The sequence below is a fragment of the Bos indicus genome, chromosome 8 (genome assembly GCF_029378745.1).
Source record: "Bos indicus isolate NIAB-ARS_2022 breed Sahiwal x Tharparkar chromosome 8, NIAB-ARS_B.indTharparkar_mat_pri_1.0, whole genome shotgun sequence".
Classification (NCBI taxonomy): Eukaryota; Metazoa; Chordata; class Mammalia; order Artiodactyla; family Bovidae; genus Bos; species Bos indicus.
This window is the reverse complement of record NC_091767.1, coordinates 22,458,476-22,476,864: the sequence shown is the minus strand read 5'-3', so window position 1 is coordinate 22,476,864 and position 18,389 is coordinate 22,458,476. Positions and strand designations below refer to the sequence as shown.

The window sequence follows — 18,389 nt, the reverse complement described above, 5'->3', positions numbered from 1 at the left end:
TCCTTCCTGAGCACCCTGGAGGGCTGGAAACTGATGACTTTGTCATCCTGGTTTACTGATATGGCAGGAAACACTCCATTTCTCATGACCTGTGGTCCCAGTGAAATGTAACCTCAGGAACCTGAATGAATGTCCTCAAAAGAGCAGAAACAACTGATTAGCTCATGCACTCATAATTACAAGCCTCTGCTCTGATTAAAACAGTAAACAAAATACAGAAATCTAGAGGGGCTGAGGGACTCTGACCTCCTATGTATAAGGTAAGGAGAGAAAAATGCAGTACAGAGTCCAGGAAAAATTTTCTTCTTGACACAAAGAAAAGGAATCTTTATATGTATTAAAATGTGTACATAAGTATGTACATGTGTATAAGTCTTTACATCCCTTCATAACCTCAGCCTTTAACTAGTTTCTTATTTATTTGATATCCGTTTGGAGTGACAAATCCAAAGTTTAGTGGGAAAACAAAACACTTTTTGTTAAAACTATAAGAATAGATTCATTAAATTTTCTGGGTCAAATAGAAAGTGTCTAAATGAAAACACAAAATGGATGTGAGAGAGAAAATTCATGACACTGAGTCCTGTCTTCCCTACTTAAAGCCTTGCTTTAGATTTATTATTCCCTTTTAATAATAACTGCACTCGCATCCCTTCCACATTGTCTCACTGTAAAATAGAACATAGCCACAAATAAAGGGATTTATTTCAGAGAAGACAACTATTGCCAACGAATAGCCTGGGGTGTTCCTATTTGGGTAGAATTGAGAACTATTAAGGTAATCCAATTTTAATTCAGGAATTAACAAGGATGTGTCCATGAGTGTGTGCATGCATGTGTGCATGGGTATGCCTGCGTGTGTGCCTGTGTGTTTGCCCAGTGAGTGGGGAAGGGCTTCAATTTAGCCTAGTCTATCAAATCTCTGCCTCAGTTTACAGGCTTGTCTTTAGTTTGCTTCTCTCCAAATGACAAATGAGAGGGTGCTCTAATTCGTTTCTTGAATAAGTTTTATTCCATTTCTTTCTTCCTTCAACACTTTGGGGCCCCTTTTGGGGGCAAGAATACATATAAAATTTTTGGTCTCACCTGGCCATCTTTGTGGAGGCTTCCCAGGTGACATCAGTGGTAAAGAACTTGTCTGCCAATCCAGGAGACATAAGAGTCCACGGTTTAACCCCTGGGACGGGAAGATAATTGGAGGAGGAAATAGCAACCCACTCAGGTATTCTTGCCTGGAGAATCCCATGGACAGGGGAGCCTGTCCACAGGGTCACAAAGTCAGACATGACTGAAGCAACTTAGCACATGCACATGGCTGTCTTTGAGACTGTTTGACAACTTTCAAATAGTATGTTTCCTTCCATTTTTTCGTTGACCTTTCTTCAACTTACACTTGCCATACTGTCAGCAAAAAAGACATTTGTCTATATTCTCTTTCATGACATTCAAAATTATTTTTGTTTTATTTTTGTCCACAAACAACTATCAAGTTTTGCCTTCCAGGAAAGTTGACATGAAAAACAAAACAATCTCTAGTGTTGAAAATCACAGAAAATATGGTGAGGCCCCTCTGCCATTCTTTTCCTTCCTTTTGTATTAACCCTAGGATGAAATGTTTAGGAATGCAGTAGGAGAGACAAACTAGCCAGGAAATCAATATGCAAAAAATAAGTTCTTAAATGTTTTCTTGCTGTTCTTTAAATATAAAACAAAACATCATGAGTAAGTAAAGAAACAAGGCTATTTCTCCCTGACACAGCCTGGGCCTCACTGCTCTGCATTCTGACCACAAGACAGAGATGCATCGAAAAGTCAGCCCAACAGAAGGAGGTAGACTGAATGAACAACTGAAGGGCACTGAGTTCTGTGACAGAAGCTTTCAACACTACATAACACCATCAATTAATTCCATATAGCCAACTCAGAAATTCTGAGCAAAACAAATCTTGAACTCTTTAAGTAAAAGAATTGAACGATAAAAGCTATAGTGGCAAAATAAAAATTGTCTACCAAAGGTGTAACAATTGCCATTGGATAATGCCTCCACCTACTTAGATCTCCACACTTTAGGTCTCAGCATCTGAGGGCTGCTAACACTTGATACCTGGGGACACGGAGCAGAAGAAAAGGAGGTCATCACTGAGAACTCCCCTCCTTCACACAAACATGCACTGGGAGAGGGTGGGGATCCTGGAAGATGAATGATTTTGCAAACAAAGAGACAAGTCCCTCCACAGTAGAATTCTGAAGTTCTCAGGATGTGGTTAGCCAGCCCTCACGGGTGAGGCCCAGAGAGGTTGGGTTGAGGACACTGTCATTCCAGAGGAAAAGTGCTACTGGAGGTGATAACCACCTTGTGAGTGAGGTGGTGCTGGAAAGACAATTAATTACCTTGGAATTAGAATCTTCAGACCTACATGCACCAGAAAAGAAGCAGGGTTCCTGGTGGGGATATTGGCACAGCCAGTGCAAGACTATAAAAGTGAAAGGGAAGTCTCTCAGTCATGTCTGACTCTTTGCAATCCCAAGCACTGTAGCCTACTAGGTTCCTCCGTACATGGGCTTTTCTAGGCAAGAATGCTAGAGTAGGTTGCCATTTCTTTCTCCAATAGATCTACCATAAAAAGCAGGTTGAAAGAAACCATCATGTCTTGTTTATTGTTCCTGACTGTTGATCTGGAGCCTATTATACACAGTGAAGTAAGTCAGAAAGAAAAACACCAATACAATATATTAATGCATATATATGGAATTTAGAAACACGGTAACGATGACCCTATATGTGAGACAGCAAAAGAGACACAGATGAAAAGAACAGAATTTTGGACTCCGTGTGAGAAGGTGAGGGTGGGATAATTTGAGAGAATAGCGTTGAAATATGTAATTTACCATATGTGAAGTAGATCACCAGTCCAGGTGCAATGAATGGGACACAGCGCTCAGGGCTGGTGCGCTGGGACCACACTCAGGGATGGGACAGGGAGGGAGGTGGGAGGGGAGTTCAGGATGGGGACACATGTACATCCATGGGTGATTCATGTCAATGTATGACAAAAACCACTACAATATTGTAAAGTAATTAGCTTCCAATTAAATAAGTTAATTTAAAAAATAAAGAAATAGTGACAACCTAAAAGTTGACAGTTATGCTTTATTTAGTGGGAATTCAGAAGACAGTATCTCAAGTCACCCTGAGGGAATTGCTCCAAGGAGCTGAGGGGAAGAGACAGGTTATAGAGGGGTTTGCAAGAAAGGGGAGGTAGTCTGAACATCAAAGTTGTTTTGTGAATTAAAGAAAACCAGCTATCTCAAGTTAAGGAATTTAGCACTTTTCCTTTGTATGGGAGGAGGCAAGTGTCTGGGCTCACTGACAACATTCCTTTCCTGAATCTCAGCTCTTCTGGGGCATCTTTCCTTGCATTTTCTTGCATCTTGCATTTTTTCACTTCCTGAGTTGCCTTGGGCTCACCTTAGGGAGTAGCTGCAATTTGGTAGCTGTCAGCCCACAGGTGTATTCCCCCTTCCTGAGCGCCCTGGAGGGCTGGAAACTCTTGAGGACTGTGTCATCCTAGTTTACTGATATGGCAGGAGATATTCCACTCCTCAAGATCTTGTGGCCCCAGTGAAACGTAATCTCAGGAACCTGAATGAATGTTCTCAAAAGAACAGAACAACTGAGTAGTTCATTCACTCTTAATTACAAGCCTCTGCTCTGTGAAACAGAAAACAAACTACAGAAACCAATATGGCCTGAGTGACTCTGAATTCCTATGAGTAAAATAAGGGGAGGGGGGGAAATGCACTTAAGAATCAAGGAAAAATTTTGTTTTGACATAGCACGAACAAAAGGAATGTTTATATATATTATACTTAAATGTATACATAAGTATGTATACCTCTATAAGTCTTTACATACTTACATAATTTCAGCCTTTCTTTAATTTCTCATTTAACTGATATACATTTGCTTTGACAAATCCAAATTTTATTGGGAAAATTAACCTTCTACCATAAAAATTAAGAGTTTAGATTGACTACATTTTCTAGGTCAAATAGAAAATATTCTAAATGAAAACACACAGGGCAAGTGAGACAGAAATTTAAGACAATGAGTACTGTCTTCCCTACTTAAAAGCCTTGCTTAGAAAGATTATCATCAGACACCCTACCTCCAAGGTTGCACCAGACGCCATCTCAGCCAGCTGAGCAGCAGCCTCATCTTCCCCATGGATTTCGTGCTCTCTCTACTGATGGCCCTGGTGCTGGTCAGCTACAGCCCGGGAGGATCTCTGGGCTGTGATCTGTCTCAGAACCACGTGCTTGTTGGCAGGCAGAACCTCAGCCTCCTGGCCCGAATGAGCAGACTCTCCCCTCACTCCTGTCTGTAGGACAGAAAAGGCTTCGGTTTTCCCCAGCAGATGGTGGAGGGTGACCAGTTCCAGGAGGCCCAGGCCATTTCTGTGCTCCACGAGATGCTCCAGCAGAGCTTCAACCTCTTCCACACAGAGTGCTCATCTGCTGCCTGGAACACCACCCTCCTGGAGCAGCTCCGCTTGGACTCCAACAGCAACTGGATGACCTTGACGCCTGCCTGGGTCAGGTGGTGGCACAGGAAGACTACTCTGCCCTGGGAAGGATAAGCCTCACTCTGCCCTTGAAGAGGTACCTCCACGGAATCCATGTCTACCTGAAAGAGAAAGATACAGTGACTGCACCTGGGAAATCGTCAAGAGTGGAGATGATGGAGCCCTCACTTCATCAAGCAGCTTGTAAAAAAGGTTAAGAAAGATGGATGGAGATCTCAACTCAGCTTGAGATGACTCTCACCGACAAAGATGCAACATCACCCTCGTACACTCACCTGTGTTCATTTCAGTCGACTGATTTCTGCTTTAGCCACCAAATTCATTGTATTACTTTAGCCAATACTTTGTCAGTAGTAATAAAAAGTAGATATAAAAGTATTTAGCTGTAGGGGCATGAGTCCTAAAGTCATGCCGGCCCTGATGTTATCGTTGCTGATTGACTTATTCCTTCCTGCACCTAATATACTTAAAATATTTCTAAAATTACAATTCCTCTATACATCATATTAAAATTTCTAAAACATGTTTACCATTTCATGTTATTAATTTGGTACTTTGTTCTATTTATTAAATTCTTATGAAAGAAAATGAGTTTCTTTACTCAAAAATTAAATCCAAACCTCCATTTAACATTTTATCAAACAATGCATGGTTACATTTTTTTATTCAGTCATTCCATTCATATTATACATATATATTGAGTCCCTAAGTGACAGACTGTGTAATTCTCACCAAGGAATACAAGTGAATAAAGCAAATGTAGTTCCTACTGCATGGAAACTCTCAGTCTTACAGAGAAGAGGACATAAAAACAGTATTATTTTATTTCAATTATACTAAAGACTGCAAAGAGAAGTAAAGGAAAGAATGTTCTCACATGGGAAGCATTAGGTACATATGATACTGGAATGACAAATAATATTATATATCTTTCTAAGCTGCCTGCAGGGCTTCCCTGATAGCTCAGCTGGTAAAGAATCCACCTGCAGAGCAGGAGACCCTGGTTCAATTCCTGGGTCAGAAGATTGCCTGAGGAAGGGATAGGCTACCTACCCACTCCTGTATTCTTGGGCTTCCCTGGTGGTTCAGTCGCTAAAGAATCTGCCTGCAATGTAGGAGACTTAGGTTGGGATGATCCCCTGGAAGAGGGCTGGGCTACCCACTACAGTATTCTAGTCTGGAGAATCCCCATGCACAGAGGAGCCTGGAGGGCTATAGCCCATGAGGTCCCAAAGAGGCCGCCACAACGAGCCACACAGTACAGAAGTCAATGAATTCTCTTTACTTAGTTTCAAGTTACCAAAACCTGGGGAGACTATTTTAGATAGATGTTACCTAAAACATAATTATTTCTAAAGTTTACCTAAAAGCTCTTTTTTTCCCTTACTTTAAGAGATCAGAGAACATTAAAGTTCCAGAGAGCCAGGTAGAACACTTACATGGCAAAGGCACAAGAGAAATACCAATTCCTTCCAGAAAGCTGGCTTAACCAATTATAAAAGGCTCACTTTGATACAGTAGCAGAGCTAGCAGAGGCCATTGTTCTCCAGACCTCTGGGCAGCTCCCATTCAATGAGGACAGCCACCCAAAGGCCCCACATCCTAGTGGACAGCCACCCAGGGATTTCCCTGTTGCTTCTGGGATTCCCCCTGCAATTCTTGGGCACCGTATGGTAGTGGATGGCCACCTCAGGAGTACCTTACAGCTTGGGGATTGCAGTCAGCAACTTTTGGGCCCCCTCGGTTAGTGGACAGCCACCTCAGGATCACCCAGCAACTTTTGGGCCCCACGTGCTACTGGATGCCCCTAATAACTTTCCTTTCCCCATCCTGTCTCTGGGCACTCACAGGAGTTTCTGCCGTCTCCTGGCTGCCACCGATTGTTGGGTTGTACCCTGCAGGCTTACAAGACCTGTGTTTGCCCAGCTTTGAGACCAAAGAAAGAATCTGCCATCAAGAACAGAGGCAGGGATGGTTTAATGGATGGGAGGCACTTACATGTGCTGCCCCAGGACATGAAGCAAGGTGCTGGAGCAACACCCCACCATGTGTGGTGCACTGGGGGTGGGAAGTATTAATACATGGTGACAGGCTTCATTCTGAGAGCAATGGAGGGGTGGGGAGTAGAGGGTGGGGAAGTGGGGAATGGGGAAGGAGGGAGAGGCACATGTGGGAGGAGAGTGCTGGTCCTAGGGGTGAGATCAGTTTGGCCCATTAGTTATCATGGAAACCAGTAGAGGGACATGTCCCTCACCACCCCTTTGACAAAAGAGATCAAATTTGGGGACTGGGACAAGTGCAGAGAAAAGCCAGTCATGTGCATAGGGTGTACTGTGGGGCAGGGGATGTACAGATAGTAAGAAAACAGTCATCCTGAGTGGCCTGACCATACATAATTTATTGCGAAAAATCACCAGTGATCATCTGGGCCTTCAGAGTATTTTGCTGGTAAAGGTTTGAACTATCCTGAGAATTACTGCAGTGTGGCACAAAGACAGTGAGTGTGCAAGGGCTTTTGAAAATGGCATTGATAGACTTGCCTGACACGGGGTTGTCACAAACTTTCAGTGTGTTAAAAATGCAATTATCTGGGAAATGGGATAAAACAAATGATGCCGCTACTTCCTCACAATGTGGCAATTCCCAGTATGCTCTCCAGATTCACTGGTCCTTCTCCTGCACCAGCCATTCATACAGCTCTTTCCTGTTTCTTTGTGCTTCTGGCTACCGATTTCCCCTTAAGAGTGCAAAGCATAGTGTCACAGTCGTGCCCACTCTTTGCCACCGCATGAACCATAGCCCACCAGGCTCCTCTGTCCATGGGATTCTCCAGGCAGAGTACTGGAGTGGATTGCCATTTCCTTCTCCAGGGGATCTTCCCCACCCAGGGATCAAACCTGGGTCTCCCACATTGGAGGCAGATTCTTTACTGTCTGAGCCACAAGGGAAGCCCTGACAGTGCAAAGCCACCACTTAAAAGTTTGAGTCAAAGTTCTAGGCTTTTCAGAAACTCTTATGTAAGAGGTTATTGTTTTTCTTGAGATGAATACTTTTGGGAATGAGAGAATGTCCTTGTTACAATACTGTAACAACAGCCTTGGCCAAAATGGACTAGAAAGCAGGATCCCTTTTCCTCTTGAGGCTACTAAAAATAATTACGGGGGAAGCGTGCCACCTACCGGCCCAGATGGACTAGGACACTGATCAAGTCTGTAGAACAGGCTTCTTGCTCTTCTAGGCAGAAGTCTGCCTTCTTATTAGCATTTTCTTCAGAACTAGGGGAAGATTATTTTTTCTGGAAATAACTGAACCAATAACTTGAAAAAGCCTGCTTCCTTAGCTTTCGTATTTTAGAGAGGAAAATACTCCCAGCTGCAGGCAGGACATGTCTTGGCCTAAGGAAGCTGCGTGCAGAGAAAGGTCAGGACGTGTTTCTCGCTTCCAGGCTGCTCATATGGCCAAGGTTGCACATTCATCATTTGCTTTACCTACTTTAACACCCTTGGAGCCTTCACCATGGCATTCTAGGTAGGGAAATGCAAGGGGAATCAGAGGAAATAGCTCCTGTTTGAAGGCGCATTAACTCATTCCTAAACAGTACATTGTTCTTTGCTTGACTTCTGGAGAAAACTCTCAATGTCCCTTTGAATAATATCTGCACTTGCATCCACCTTCCACCTTCCACCTTGACTCAGTAGTAAGAGAGAACACAGACACCAATGAGGCTATTTCAGAAAATACAATCGTTGGCAACCAATAACCTGGGGTGCAGCTACTTGGGTAGAATTGAGAACTAGTAAGGTAATGAACTACAGTAATTGAGGAAGTAAACCAGGAAGAGAGAGCGAGAGTGTGAGTGTGTGAGTGTGTGTGTGTGTGTGTGTGTGTGTGTGTGTGTGCTGATCAAGTAGCAGGGAATGGCTTCAATATAGACTAGATCTCTCAAATCTCTGCTTCAGGTTACAGACTGTATCTTTACATTGCTTCTCTCCAATTAAGGGATGGGAGAGCTGATAGCTTATGGTGAAGAATGTAGGATTCCTGATCTCTGAAGATTTAGCTCCGGAAGCAGCGACCATGCTGATCACTCAAGAGCTTTTGTATAGCAGAGTTTCATTAAAGTATAAAAAGAGAGAAAGCTTCTGACATAGACATCAGAAGGGGGATGGAGAGTGCCCCACTCCCTAGCCTTAGCGAGGGAGCTATATACTTTTTTAATTGCTTATTACAATAAATCAAAAGAATGTCTCAAAGTTTAAAGATCTTACTAGACAAACTCCCACCAAATACATTTTAAGATAATGAGATTAGAACTAACAATAGAAAGATCTTACCAGACCCACTCCAATAAAATACATCTTAAGATAAATCACAAGGTTCTAGTTACAGAGAAACATATCCTAGAGCAAGATACACTGTTCTATTGACTAAGACACAGCAATGTAGAAAAAAAGTTTGTTCTTTTCTTCTCCTTGAGAACTCCAGAACCCTATCTCCACCTGGAGAGCCCCAAACCGCTCTCTCGTCCTTGGGGACCCCAGACTTCCTATCAATCTGCCTGGGAATTGACACGTTCAGAGACCTTTAATTTCTAGGTGAAACACATGTCAGTTGCTCATTTGAGTATGACTCTCTTGCAACTCCGTGGACTATACAAAGGGAAAGTTTATTCTCAAGGCAAGAATATTGAGGTGGTTTGCCAGTCCTTCTCCAGTGGACCACATTTCGTCACTTATGACCAACCTAGACAGCATTTCAAACAGCAGGGACATTACTTTGGCAACAAAAGTCTGTCTAGTCAAGGCTATGGTTTTTCCAGAGGTCAAGTATGGATGTGATAGTTAGACCATAAAGAAAGCTGAGTGCCAAAGAATTGATGCTTTTGAACTGGGCTATTGGAGAAAACTCTTGAGAGTCCCTTGGACTGCAAGGAGATTCAGCCAGTTTAACCTAAAGAAATCAATCCTGAATATTCATTGGAAGGACTGATGCTGAAGCTGAAACTCCAATACTTTGGCCACCTGATGCGAAGAACTGACTCCTTGGAAAAGATCCTGATGCTGGGAAAGATTGAAGGCAGGAGGAGAAGGGGATGACAGAGGATGAGATAGTTGGATGGCATCACCGATTCCATGGACATGAGTTTGAGTCAATTCTTGGAGTTGGTGATGGACAGGGAGGCCTGGCGTGCTGCAGTCCATGGGGTCGCAGTGAGTCAGACACGACTGAGTGACTGAACCGAAAAGGACTGTACCCGCTAAGCTCTTCCTTTCATGGAATTCTTCAGACAAGAAAACTGGAGCGGATTGTCATTTCCTTCTCCTGTATGTTAAGTAACTTTTGTTCTTTTTTTTTTTTTTTCTTTCTTCAACACTCTGGGGACAATTTTCGGGCAAGACTACGTGGATAATTTTTGGACTCATCTGGCTGTCTTTGTGGGGGCTCCCCAGGTGGCACTGGTGCTAAAGAACTCACCTGCCACTGCAAGAGACATAAGAGACCTGGGTTTGATCCCTGGGTCATGAAGATCCTCTGGAGGAGGAAATGGCAACCCACTCCAGTACTCTTGCATGAAGAATCCCATGGACGGGGGAGGCTGTCCACTGGGTCTCAAAGAGTCAGACATGACTGAAGTAACTCAGCACGCACAGATGCCTGTCTTGTGACTGCTTAACATCCTTCAAATCCTATGATTCTTCCACTGTTTGGCTGAGCTTTTTTAGATTTAACTTACATGTTGCTATTTTGTCAGCTGAAAAGTCACTTATCTTTTTTCACTTCCATGACAGATATACATATGCTTTATGTTCAGATATACAAATGTTTTATTTTCTCCACAAACAACTATCGTTTTGCTTTCTAAGTAAGTTGAAAGGAGAAACAAAATATCTCAAGTCTTCAAGATCACAGAAAATGAGGTGAAGCCCCTCTGCCATTCTTTTATTTCCCTTTGTATTAACCCGAGGATGAAATGGAATGCAACCCAGGAGGAGAGAAGCAAACACCGACCAGCAAATCACTATGTAAAATATAAGTCCTAAATCTTTTGTTGTTATTTAAATTTAATATGAAACATCATGAGTTTGTAAAGAAACAAAGCTATTTCTCCCTGACACAGCCTGGGCCTCATGGCTCTGCATTCTGAGCATGAGACAGAGATGGATAGACAAGTCAGCCCAACAGATGGATGTACCGCATGAACAAGTAAAGGTCACTTTTTTCCATCACTTTTATGCTTCTATTAATACATAACACCATCACTGAATTCCCTATAGCCAACTCAGAAATTCTGAGATAAACAAATGTTCAACACTTTAAGTAAAAGAGTTGAGCGATAAAAGCTGTAGTGGCAAAATAAAAATTGTCTACTAAAGGTGTAACTATGGCAATTGGATCATGCCTCCACCTACATAGACAGAAACACACTTTATCTCTCAGTATCGGAGGGCTGCTGACCCTTGATACCTGGGGACACAGGTCAGAAGAGGTCATCACTGAGAACTCGGGTCCTTCACAGGAACACTCTAGGGAGAGAGTAGGGACCCTGGAAAATGAATGATTTTGCAAACAAAGAGACAAGCCCCCTCCACAGTAGAATTCTGAAGTTCAGGATGTGTTAAGCCTGCTCACATGAGTGATCCCAGAAAGTTTGGGCTGAGGACACTGTCATTCCAGATGAAAAGTGCTATTAGAGGTGAAAACTATACCTTGTGAGTGAGGCAGTGTTGGAAATACAATTATCTTTGTTTAGAATCTTCACATTTAAGTGCACTAGAAAGAACCAGGATTCCTGGTGGGGGTAGTGGCACAGTCTGTAGAGGACTATAGATCTACCATAAAAAAAAAGGTGGAAAGAAACAGAGATGTCTAGTATATTATTCCTGACTGTCAACTTGAAGAAAAAAGTCACAACCTAAAAGTTGAGAGTTACGTTTTATTTGGTAGGAATTCAGGGGACAGTATTTCAAGTCACCCAGAGAGAAGTGCTCCAAGGAATTGGGGGTAGAGGCCAGGTTATATAGAAGTTTGCAAGAATGGGCAGGTAGCTTGAACCTCAAAGGTATTTTTGTGAAGTAGAGAAAACCAGATATCTCAAGGTAAGAAATTAGCACTTTGCTCTGTATGTGAAGGTGCAAGAGTCTGAGTTCACTGAAATCATTCTGTTCATGCATCTCACCTATCCTGGGGCCATGAGCCTTCCATTTTTCACATCCTGAGTTCCCTTGGGTTCATCTTAGGGAGTGGCTCCAATCTGATAGCTGTCAGACCAGGGGTATATTCCTCCTTCCTGAGCACCATGCTAAGTCGCTTTAGTCGTGTCTGACTCTGTGTGACCCCATAGACAGCAGCCCACCAGGCTCCTCCGTCCCTGGGATTCTCCAGGCAGGAACACTGAAGTGGGTTGCCATTTCCATCTCCAAGGCATGAAAGTGAAAGGTGAAAGTGACATCGCTCAGTCGTGTCCGACTCCTAGCGACCCCATGGGCTGCAGCCCACCAGGCTCCTCCATCCCTGGGATTTTCCAGGCAAGAGTACTGGAGTGGGTTGCCAGTGCGGCTGGAAACTCTGATGACTGTGTCATCCTGGTTTACTGATATGGTGGGAAACACCCCATTCCTCATGACCTGTGGTCCCGTGAAATGAAACCTCAGGAACCTGAATGAATGTTCTCAAAAGAACAGAAACACCCGATTAGCTCATGCACTAATACTCACAAGCTTCTGCTCTGATTAAAACAGAAAACAAAATACAGAAACCTATAGGGGCTGAGGGACTCTGACCTCCTATGTACAAGGTAAGGAGAGAAAAAATGCAGTTCAGAGTCAAGGAAAAATTTTGTTCCTGACACAAAGAAAAGGAATCTTTACATATTTTAAAACATGTACATAAGTATGTACATGTGTGTAAGTCTTTACATACCTAGATAATGTCAGCCTTTATTTAATTTCTCATGTATATGGTATCCATTTGGAGTGACAAATACAAGGTTTAAGGGGAAAACTGAACTTCTATTGTAAAAATTAAAACTATAGATTCATTACATTTTCTGGGTCAAATAGAAAATGTCTAAATGAAAACACAAAATGGACGTGAGAAAACATTTTCAGAAAACTTCTGAAAATGAGTACTGTCTTCCCTATTGAAAGCCTTGCTTTAAGTTTACTATTCCCTTTGAATAATAACTGCTCTTGCATCCCTTCCATTATCCTCGGGAGTAAGAGAGAACACAGACACAAATAAAGGGATTTCAGAGAACACAACTGTTGCCAACCAATAGCCTGGGATGTGTCTATTTAGGCAGAATTGAGAACTATTAAAGAAATCTAATTGTAATTCAGGAATTAACCACGATGTGTATGTGCGTGTGTGTGCGTGCATGTGTGTGTGTGTGCCTTTGCTTAGACAGTGGGGAAGGGCTTCAGTTTAGCCTAGATCTATCAAATCTCTGCCTCAATTTACAGACTTGTCTTTACATTGCTTCTCTCCAACTGACAAATGAGAGGGCTCTCTAATTCATATGTGAAAGAAGTTTTGTTCCTTTTCTTCTTCCTTCAGCATTTGGGGCCCCTTTTGGGGGCACGACTACATGTACAATTTTTGGTCTCACCTGGCCATCTTTGTGGAGGCTTCCCAAGTGACACCAGTGGTAAAGAACCTGCCTGCCAAACCAGGAGACATAAAGACCAGGGTGTGATGCCTGGGTCAGGAAGATTCCCTGGAAGAGGAAATGGTAACCCACTCCAGTATTCTTGCCTGGAGAATCCCATGGGCAGACAGACGTGACAGAAGCAACTTAGCACGTGCACATGGCTGTCTTTGAGACTGTTGGACAACTTTCAAATATTATGATTCCTTCCATTTTTTGGTTGACCTTCTTTAGATTTAACTTACACTTTGCCATAGCGTCAGCAAAAGAGGCATTTGTCTATATTCTCTTTCATGGACTTCAAAGTTATATTTGTTTTATTTTTGTCCACAAACAGCCATCAAGTTTTGTCTTTCAGGAAAGTTGACATGAGAAACAAAAAATCTCTCATCTTAAAAATCACAGAAAATATGGTGACGCCCTCTGCCATTCTTTTCCTTCCTTTTTCATTAACCCTAGGATGAAATGTAAAGGAACACAGCAGGAGAGAGACAAACTGGCCAGTAAATCAATATGCAGAAAATAAGTTCTTAAATTTTTTTTGCTGTTCTTTAAATTTAAAACAAAACATCAAGAATAAGTATAGAAACAAGGCTATGTCTCCCTGACACAGCCTGGGCCTCACTGCTCTGCATTCTGAGCATGAGACAGAGATGGATCAACAAGACAGCCCAACAGAAAGATGTAGACTGAATGAACAACCGAAGTGCACTGATTTCTGTGACAGAAGCTTTTGATATTACATTACATCATCACTGAATTCCCTATACCCGACGCAGAAATTCTGAGCAAAACAAATCTTGAACACTTTAAGTAAAAGACTTGAACGATAAAAGCTGTAGTGGCCAAATAAAAATTGTCTACCAAAGGTGTAACAATTTCCATTGGACAATGCCTCCACGTACTTAGCTCTCCGCACTTTATCTCTCAGCATTTGAGGGCTGCTGACACTTGATACCTGGGGACATGGATCAGGAGAAGAGGAGGTCATCACTGAGAACTCCCCTCCTTCACACAAACACTGCATGGGAGAGGGTGGGGATGCTGGAAGATGAATGATTTTGCAAACAAAGAGACAAGTCCCTCCACAGTAGAATTCTGAAGTTCTCAGGATGCAGTTAGCCTGCCCTCATGGGTGAGGCCCAGAGAGTTTGGTTGAGGACACTGTCATTCCAGAGGAAAAGTGCTACTAGAGGTGATAACCACCTTGTGAGTGAGGTGGTGCTGGAAAGACAATTAATTACCTTGGAATTAGAATCTTCACACCTACATGCACCAGAAAAGAAGCAGGGTTCCTGGTGGGGATATTGGCACAGCCAGTGCAAGACTATAAAAGTGAAAGTGAAGTCTCTCAGTCATGTCCGACTCTTTGCAACTCCAAGGACTGTAGCCTACTACGTTCCTCTGTACATGGGCTTTTCTAGGCAAGAATACTAGAGTGGGTTGCCATTTTCTTCTCCAATAGATCTACCATAAAAAGCAGGTTGAAAGAAACCGTCATGTCTTGTATATTGTTCCTGACTGTTGATCTGGAGCCTATTATACACAGTGAAGTAAGTCAGAAAAAAACAGCAAAAGAGACATAGATGCAAGGAACAGAATTTTGGACTCCGTGTGAGAAGGTGAGGGTGGGATGATTTGAGAGAATAGCATTGAAATATGTAATATACCGTATGTGACGTAGATCGCCAGTCCTGGTGTTATGAATGTGACACGGCGCTCAGGGTTGGTGCGCTGGGACCACACTGAGGGAATGGGACAGGGAGGGTGGCAGGAGGGGTGTTCAGGATGGGGGACACATGTACGCCCATGGGTGATTCATGTCAGTGTATGGCAAAACCCACTACAATATTGTAAAGTAAGTAGCCTCCAATTAAAATAAATAAGTTAATATAAAAAACATAAAGAAATAATGACAACCTAAAAGTTGAAAGTTATGCTTTATTTGATGGGAATTCGGCAGGCAGTATATCAATTCACCCTGAGAGATTGCTCCAAGGAGGAGAGGGGAAGAGTCAGGTTATATAGGAGTTTGCAAGAAAGGGGAGGTAGTCTGAACATCAAAGTAGTTTTGCGAATTAAAGAAAACCAGCTATCTCAAGTTAAGGAATTTAGCACTTTTCCTTTGTATGGGAAGAGGCAAGTGTCTGGGCTCACTGAAAACATTCCTTTCCTCAATCTCAGCTCTCCTGGGGCACCTTTCCTTGCATTTTCTTGCATCTTGCATTTTTTCACTTCCTGAGTTGCCTTGGGCTCACCTTAGGGAGTAGCTGCAATTTGGTAGCTGTTGAAAAGGCAGAGGAACCAGAGATCAAATGGCCAACAATCAAATTCCCATCATGGAAAAAGGAAGAGAGTTCCAGAAAAACAATCTATTTCTGCTTTATTGACTATGACAAAGCCTTTGACTGTGTGGATCACAATAAACTCTAGAATATTCTGAAAGAGATGGGAAAACTAGACCACCTGAACTGCCTCTTTAGAAACCTATATGCAGGTCAGGAAGCAACAGTTAGAACTGGACATGGAACAACAGACTGGTTCCAAATAGGAAAAGGAGTACATCAAGGCTGTATGTTGTCACCCTGCTTATTTATCTTATATGCAGAGGACAGCGTGAGAAATGCTGGGCTGGAAGAAGCACAAGCTGGATTCAAGAATCCTGGGAGAAATATCAATAACCTCAGATATGCAGATGACACCAACCCTTATGGCAGAAAGTGAAGAGGAACTAAAAAGCCTCTTGATGAAAGTGAAGAGGAGAGTGAAAACGTTGGCTTAAAGCTCAACATTCAGAAAACGAAGATCATGGCATCTGGTCCCATCACTTCATGGGAAATAGATGGGGAAACAGTGTCAGACTTTATTTTTTGGGGCTCCAAAATCACTGCAGATGGTGATTGCAGCCATGAAATTAAAAGACGCTTACTCCTTGGAAGGAAAGTTATGACCAACCCAGATAGCATAGTAAAAAGCAGAGACATTACTTGGCCAATAAAAGTCCGTCTAGTCAAGGCTATGGTTTTTCCTGTGGTCATGTATGGATTTGAGTGTTGGATTGTGAAGAAAGCTGAGCGCCAAAGAATTGATGCTTTTGAACTGCGGCGTTGGAGAAGACTCTTGAGAGTTTCTTGGACTACAAGGAGATCCAAGTCCATCCTAAAGGAGATCAGTCTTGGGTGTTCTTTGGAAGGACTGATACCAAAGCTGAAACTCCAATACTTTGGCCACCACATGTGAAGAGTTGACTCACTGGAAAAGACTCTGATGCTGGGAGGGATTGGGAGCAGGAGGAAAAGGGGACAACAGAGGATGAGATGGCTGGATGGCATCACCGACTTGATGCACGTGAGGTTGGGTGAACTCTGGGAGTTGGTGATGGACAAGGAGGCCTAATATGCTGCAATTCATGGGGTCACAAAATTGGGACACAACTGAGAGACTGAACTGAACTGAGCCCACAGGTGTATTCCCCCTCCCTGAGCGCCCTGGAGGGCTGGAAACTCTTGATGACTGTGTCATCCTGGTTTACTGATATGGCGGGAAATACTCCCCTCTCGTGATCTTGTGGCCACAGTGAAATGTAATCTCAGGAACCTGAATGAATGTTCTCAAAAGAACAGAAACAACTGAGTAGTTCATTCACCCTTAATTACAAGCTTATCCTCTGTGAGACAGAAAAGAAAATACAAACATCAATATGGCCTGAGTGACTCTGCATTCCTATGTGTAAGATAAGGAGGGAAAAATGCAGTTAAGAATCAACGGAAAATTATATTCCTGACATAAGATAAACAAAAGGAATGTTTATATATATTATACCTAAATTTGTACATAATAACTATGTACACATCTATAAGTCTTTGCATACTTACATAACTTCAGCCTTTATTTAGTTTCTCATTTAATTGATATACATTTACATTGACAAACCCAAATTTTATTGGGAAAATTAAATTTCTACTGTAAAAATTAAGAGTTTAGATTGACTACATTTCCTAGGTCAAACAGAAAATATCTAACTGAAAACACAAACAGGAAGTGAGAGAGAAATTTTCGGATAATGAGTACCGTCTTCCCTATTTAAAAGCCTTGCTTAGAACGATCATCATCAGAGAACCTACCTGAAGGTTCACCCAGACCCCATCTCAGCCAGCCCAGCAGCAGCCACATCTTCCCCATGGCCTTCGTGCTCTCTCTACTGATGGCCCTGGTGCTGGTCAGCTACGGCCCGGGACGATCTCTGGGTTGTTACCTGTCTGAGGACCACATGCTAGGTGCCAGGGAAAACCTCAGGCTCCTGGCCCGAATGAACAGACTCTCTCCTCATCCCTGTCTGCAGGACAGAAAAGACTTTGGTCTTCCTCAGGAGATGGTGGAGGGCAACCAGCTCCAGAAGGATCAGGCTATCTCTGTGCTCCATGAGATGCTCCAGCAGTGCCTCAACCTCTTCTACACAGAGCACTCGTCTGCTGCCTGGAACACCACCCTCCTGGAGCAGCTCTGCACTGGGCTCCAACAGCAGCTGGAGGACCTGGACGCCTGCCTGGGCCCAGTGATGGGAGAGAAAGACTCTGACATGGGAAGGATGGGCCCCATTCTGACTGTGAAGAAGTACTTCCAGGGTATCCATGTCTACCTGAAAGAAAAAGAATACAGTGACTGCGCCTGGGAAATCATCAGAGTGGAGATGATGAGAGCCCTCTCTTCATCAACCACCTTGCAAAAAAGGTTAAGAAAGATGGGTGGAGATCTGAACTCACTTTGAGATGACTCTCGCTGACTAAGATGCCACATCACCTTCGTACACTCACCTGTGTTCATTTCAGAAGACTCTGATTTCTGCTTCAGCCACCGAAATCATTGAATTACTTTAACTGATACTTTGTCAGCAGTAATAAGCAAGTAGATATAAAAGTACTCAGCTGTAGGGGCATGAGTCCTTAAGTGATGCCTGCCCTGATGTTATCTGTTGTTGATTTATGTATTCCTTCTTGCATCTAACATACTTAAAATATTAGGAAATTTGTAAAGTTACATTTCATTTGTACATCTATTAAAATTTCTAAAACATGTTTACCATTTTGTGTTATTAAATTTGTCCTTTGTTCTATTTATTAAATCAAAGAAAATGAGTTTCTTTACTCAAAAACTTT

At 42.7% G+C, this 18,389-nt stretch overlaps 1 protein-coding gene and 1 pseudogene across 1 annotated transcript; both read left to right on the top strand.

Annotated features, from left to right (window-relative positions):
- The first annotated feature begins 4,226 nt into the window (after positions 1-4,226).
- Positions 4,227-4,773, top strand: LOC139184513 (interferon omega-1-like; annotated as a pseudogene).
- Positions 4,774-17,413: 12,640 nt separating this feature from the next.
- Positions 17,414-18,001, top strand: LOC109562631 (interferon tau-1). Its single transcript, XM_019965657.2, has one exon. The coding sequence runs from the start codon at positions 17,414-17,416 to the stop codon at positions 17,999-18,001; it is 588 nt and encodes a 195-aa protein (XP_019821216.2).
- The last annotated feature ends 388 nt before the right edge of the window (positions 18,002-18,389 follow it).

Bases quoted from the DNA above. Each gene is read 5' to 3' on its own strand.
- LOC109562631 (XM_019965657.2), top strand. From the start codon at position 17,414: ATGGCCTTCGTGCTCTCTCTACTGATGGCCCTGGTGCTGGTCAGCTAC.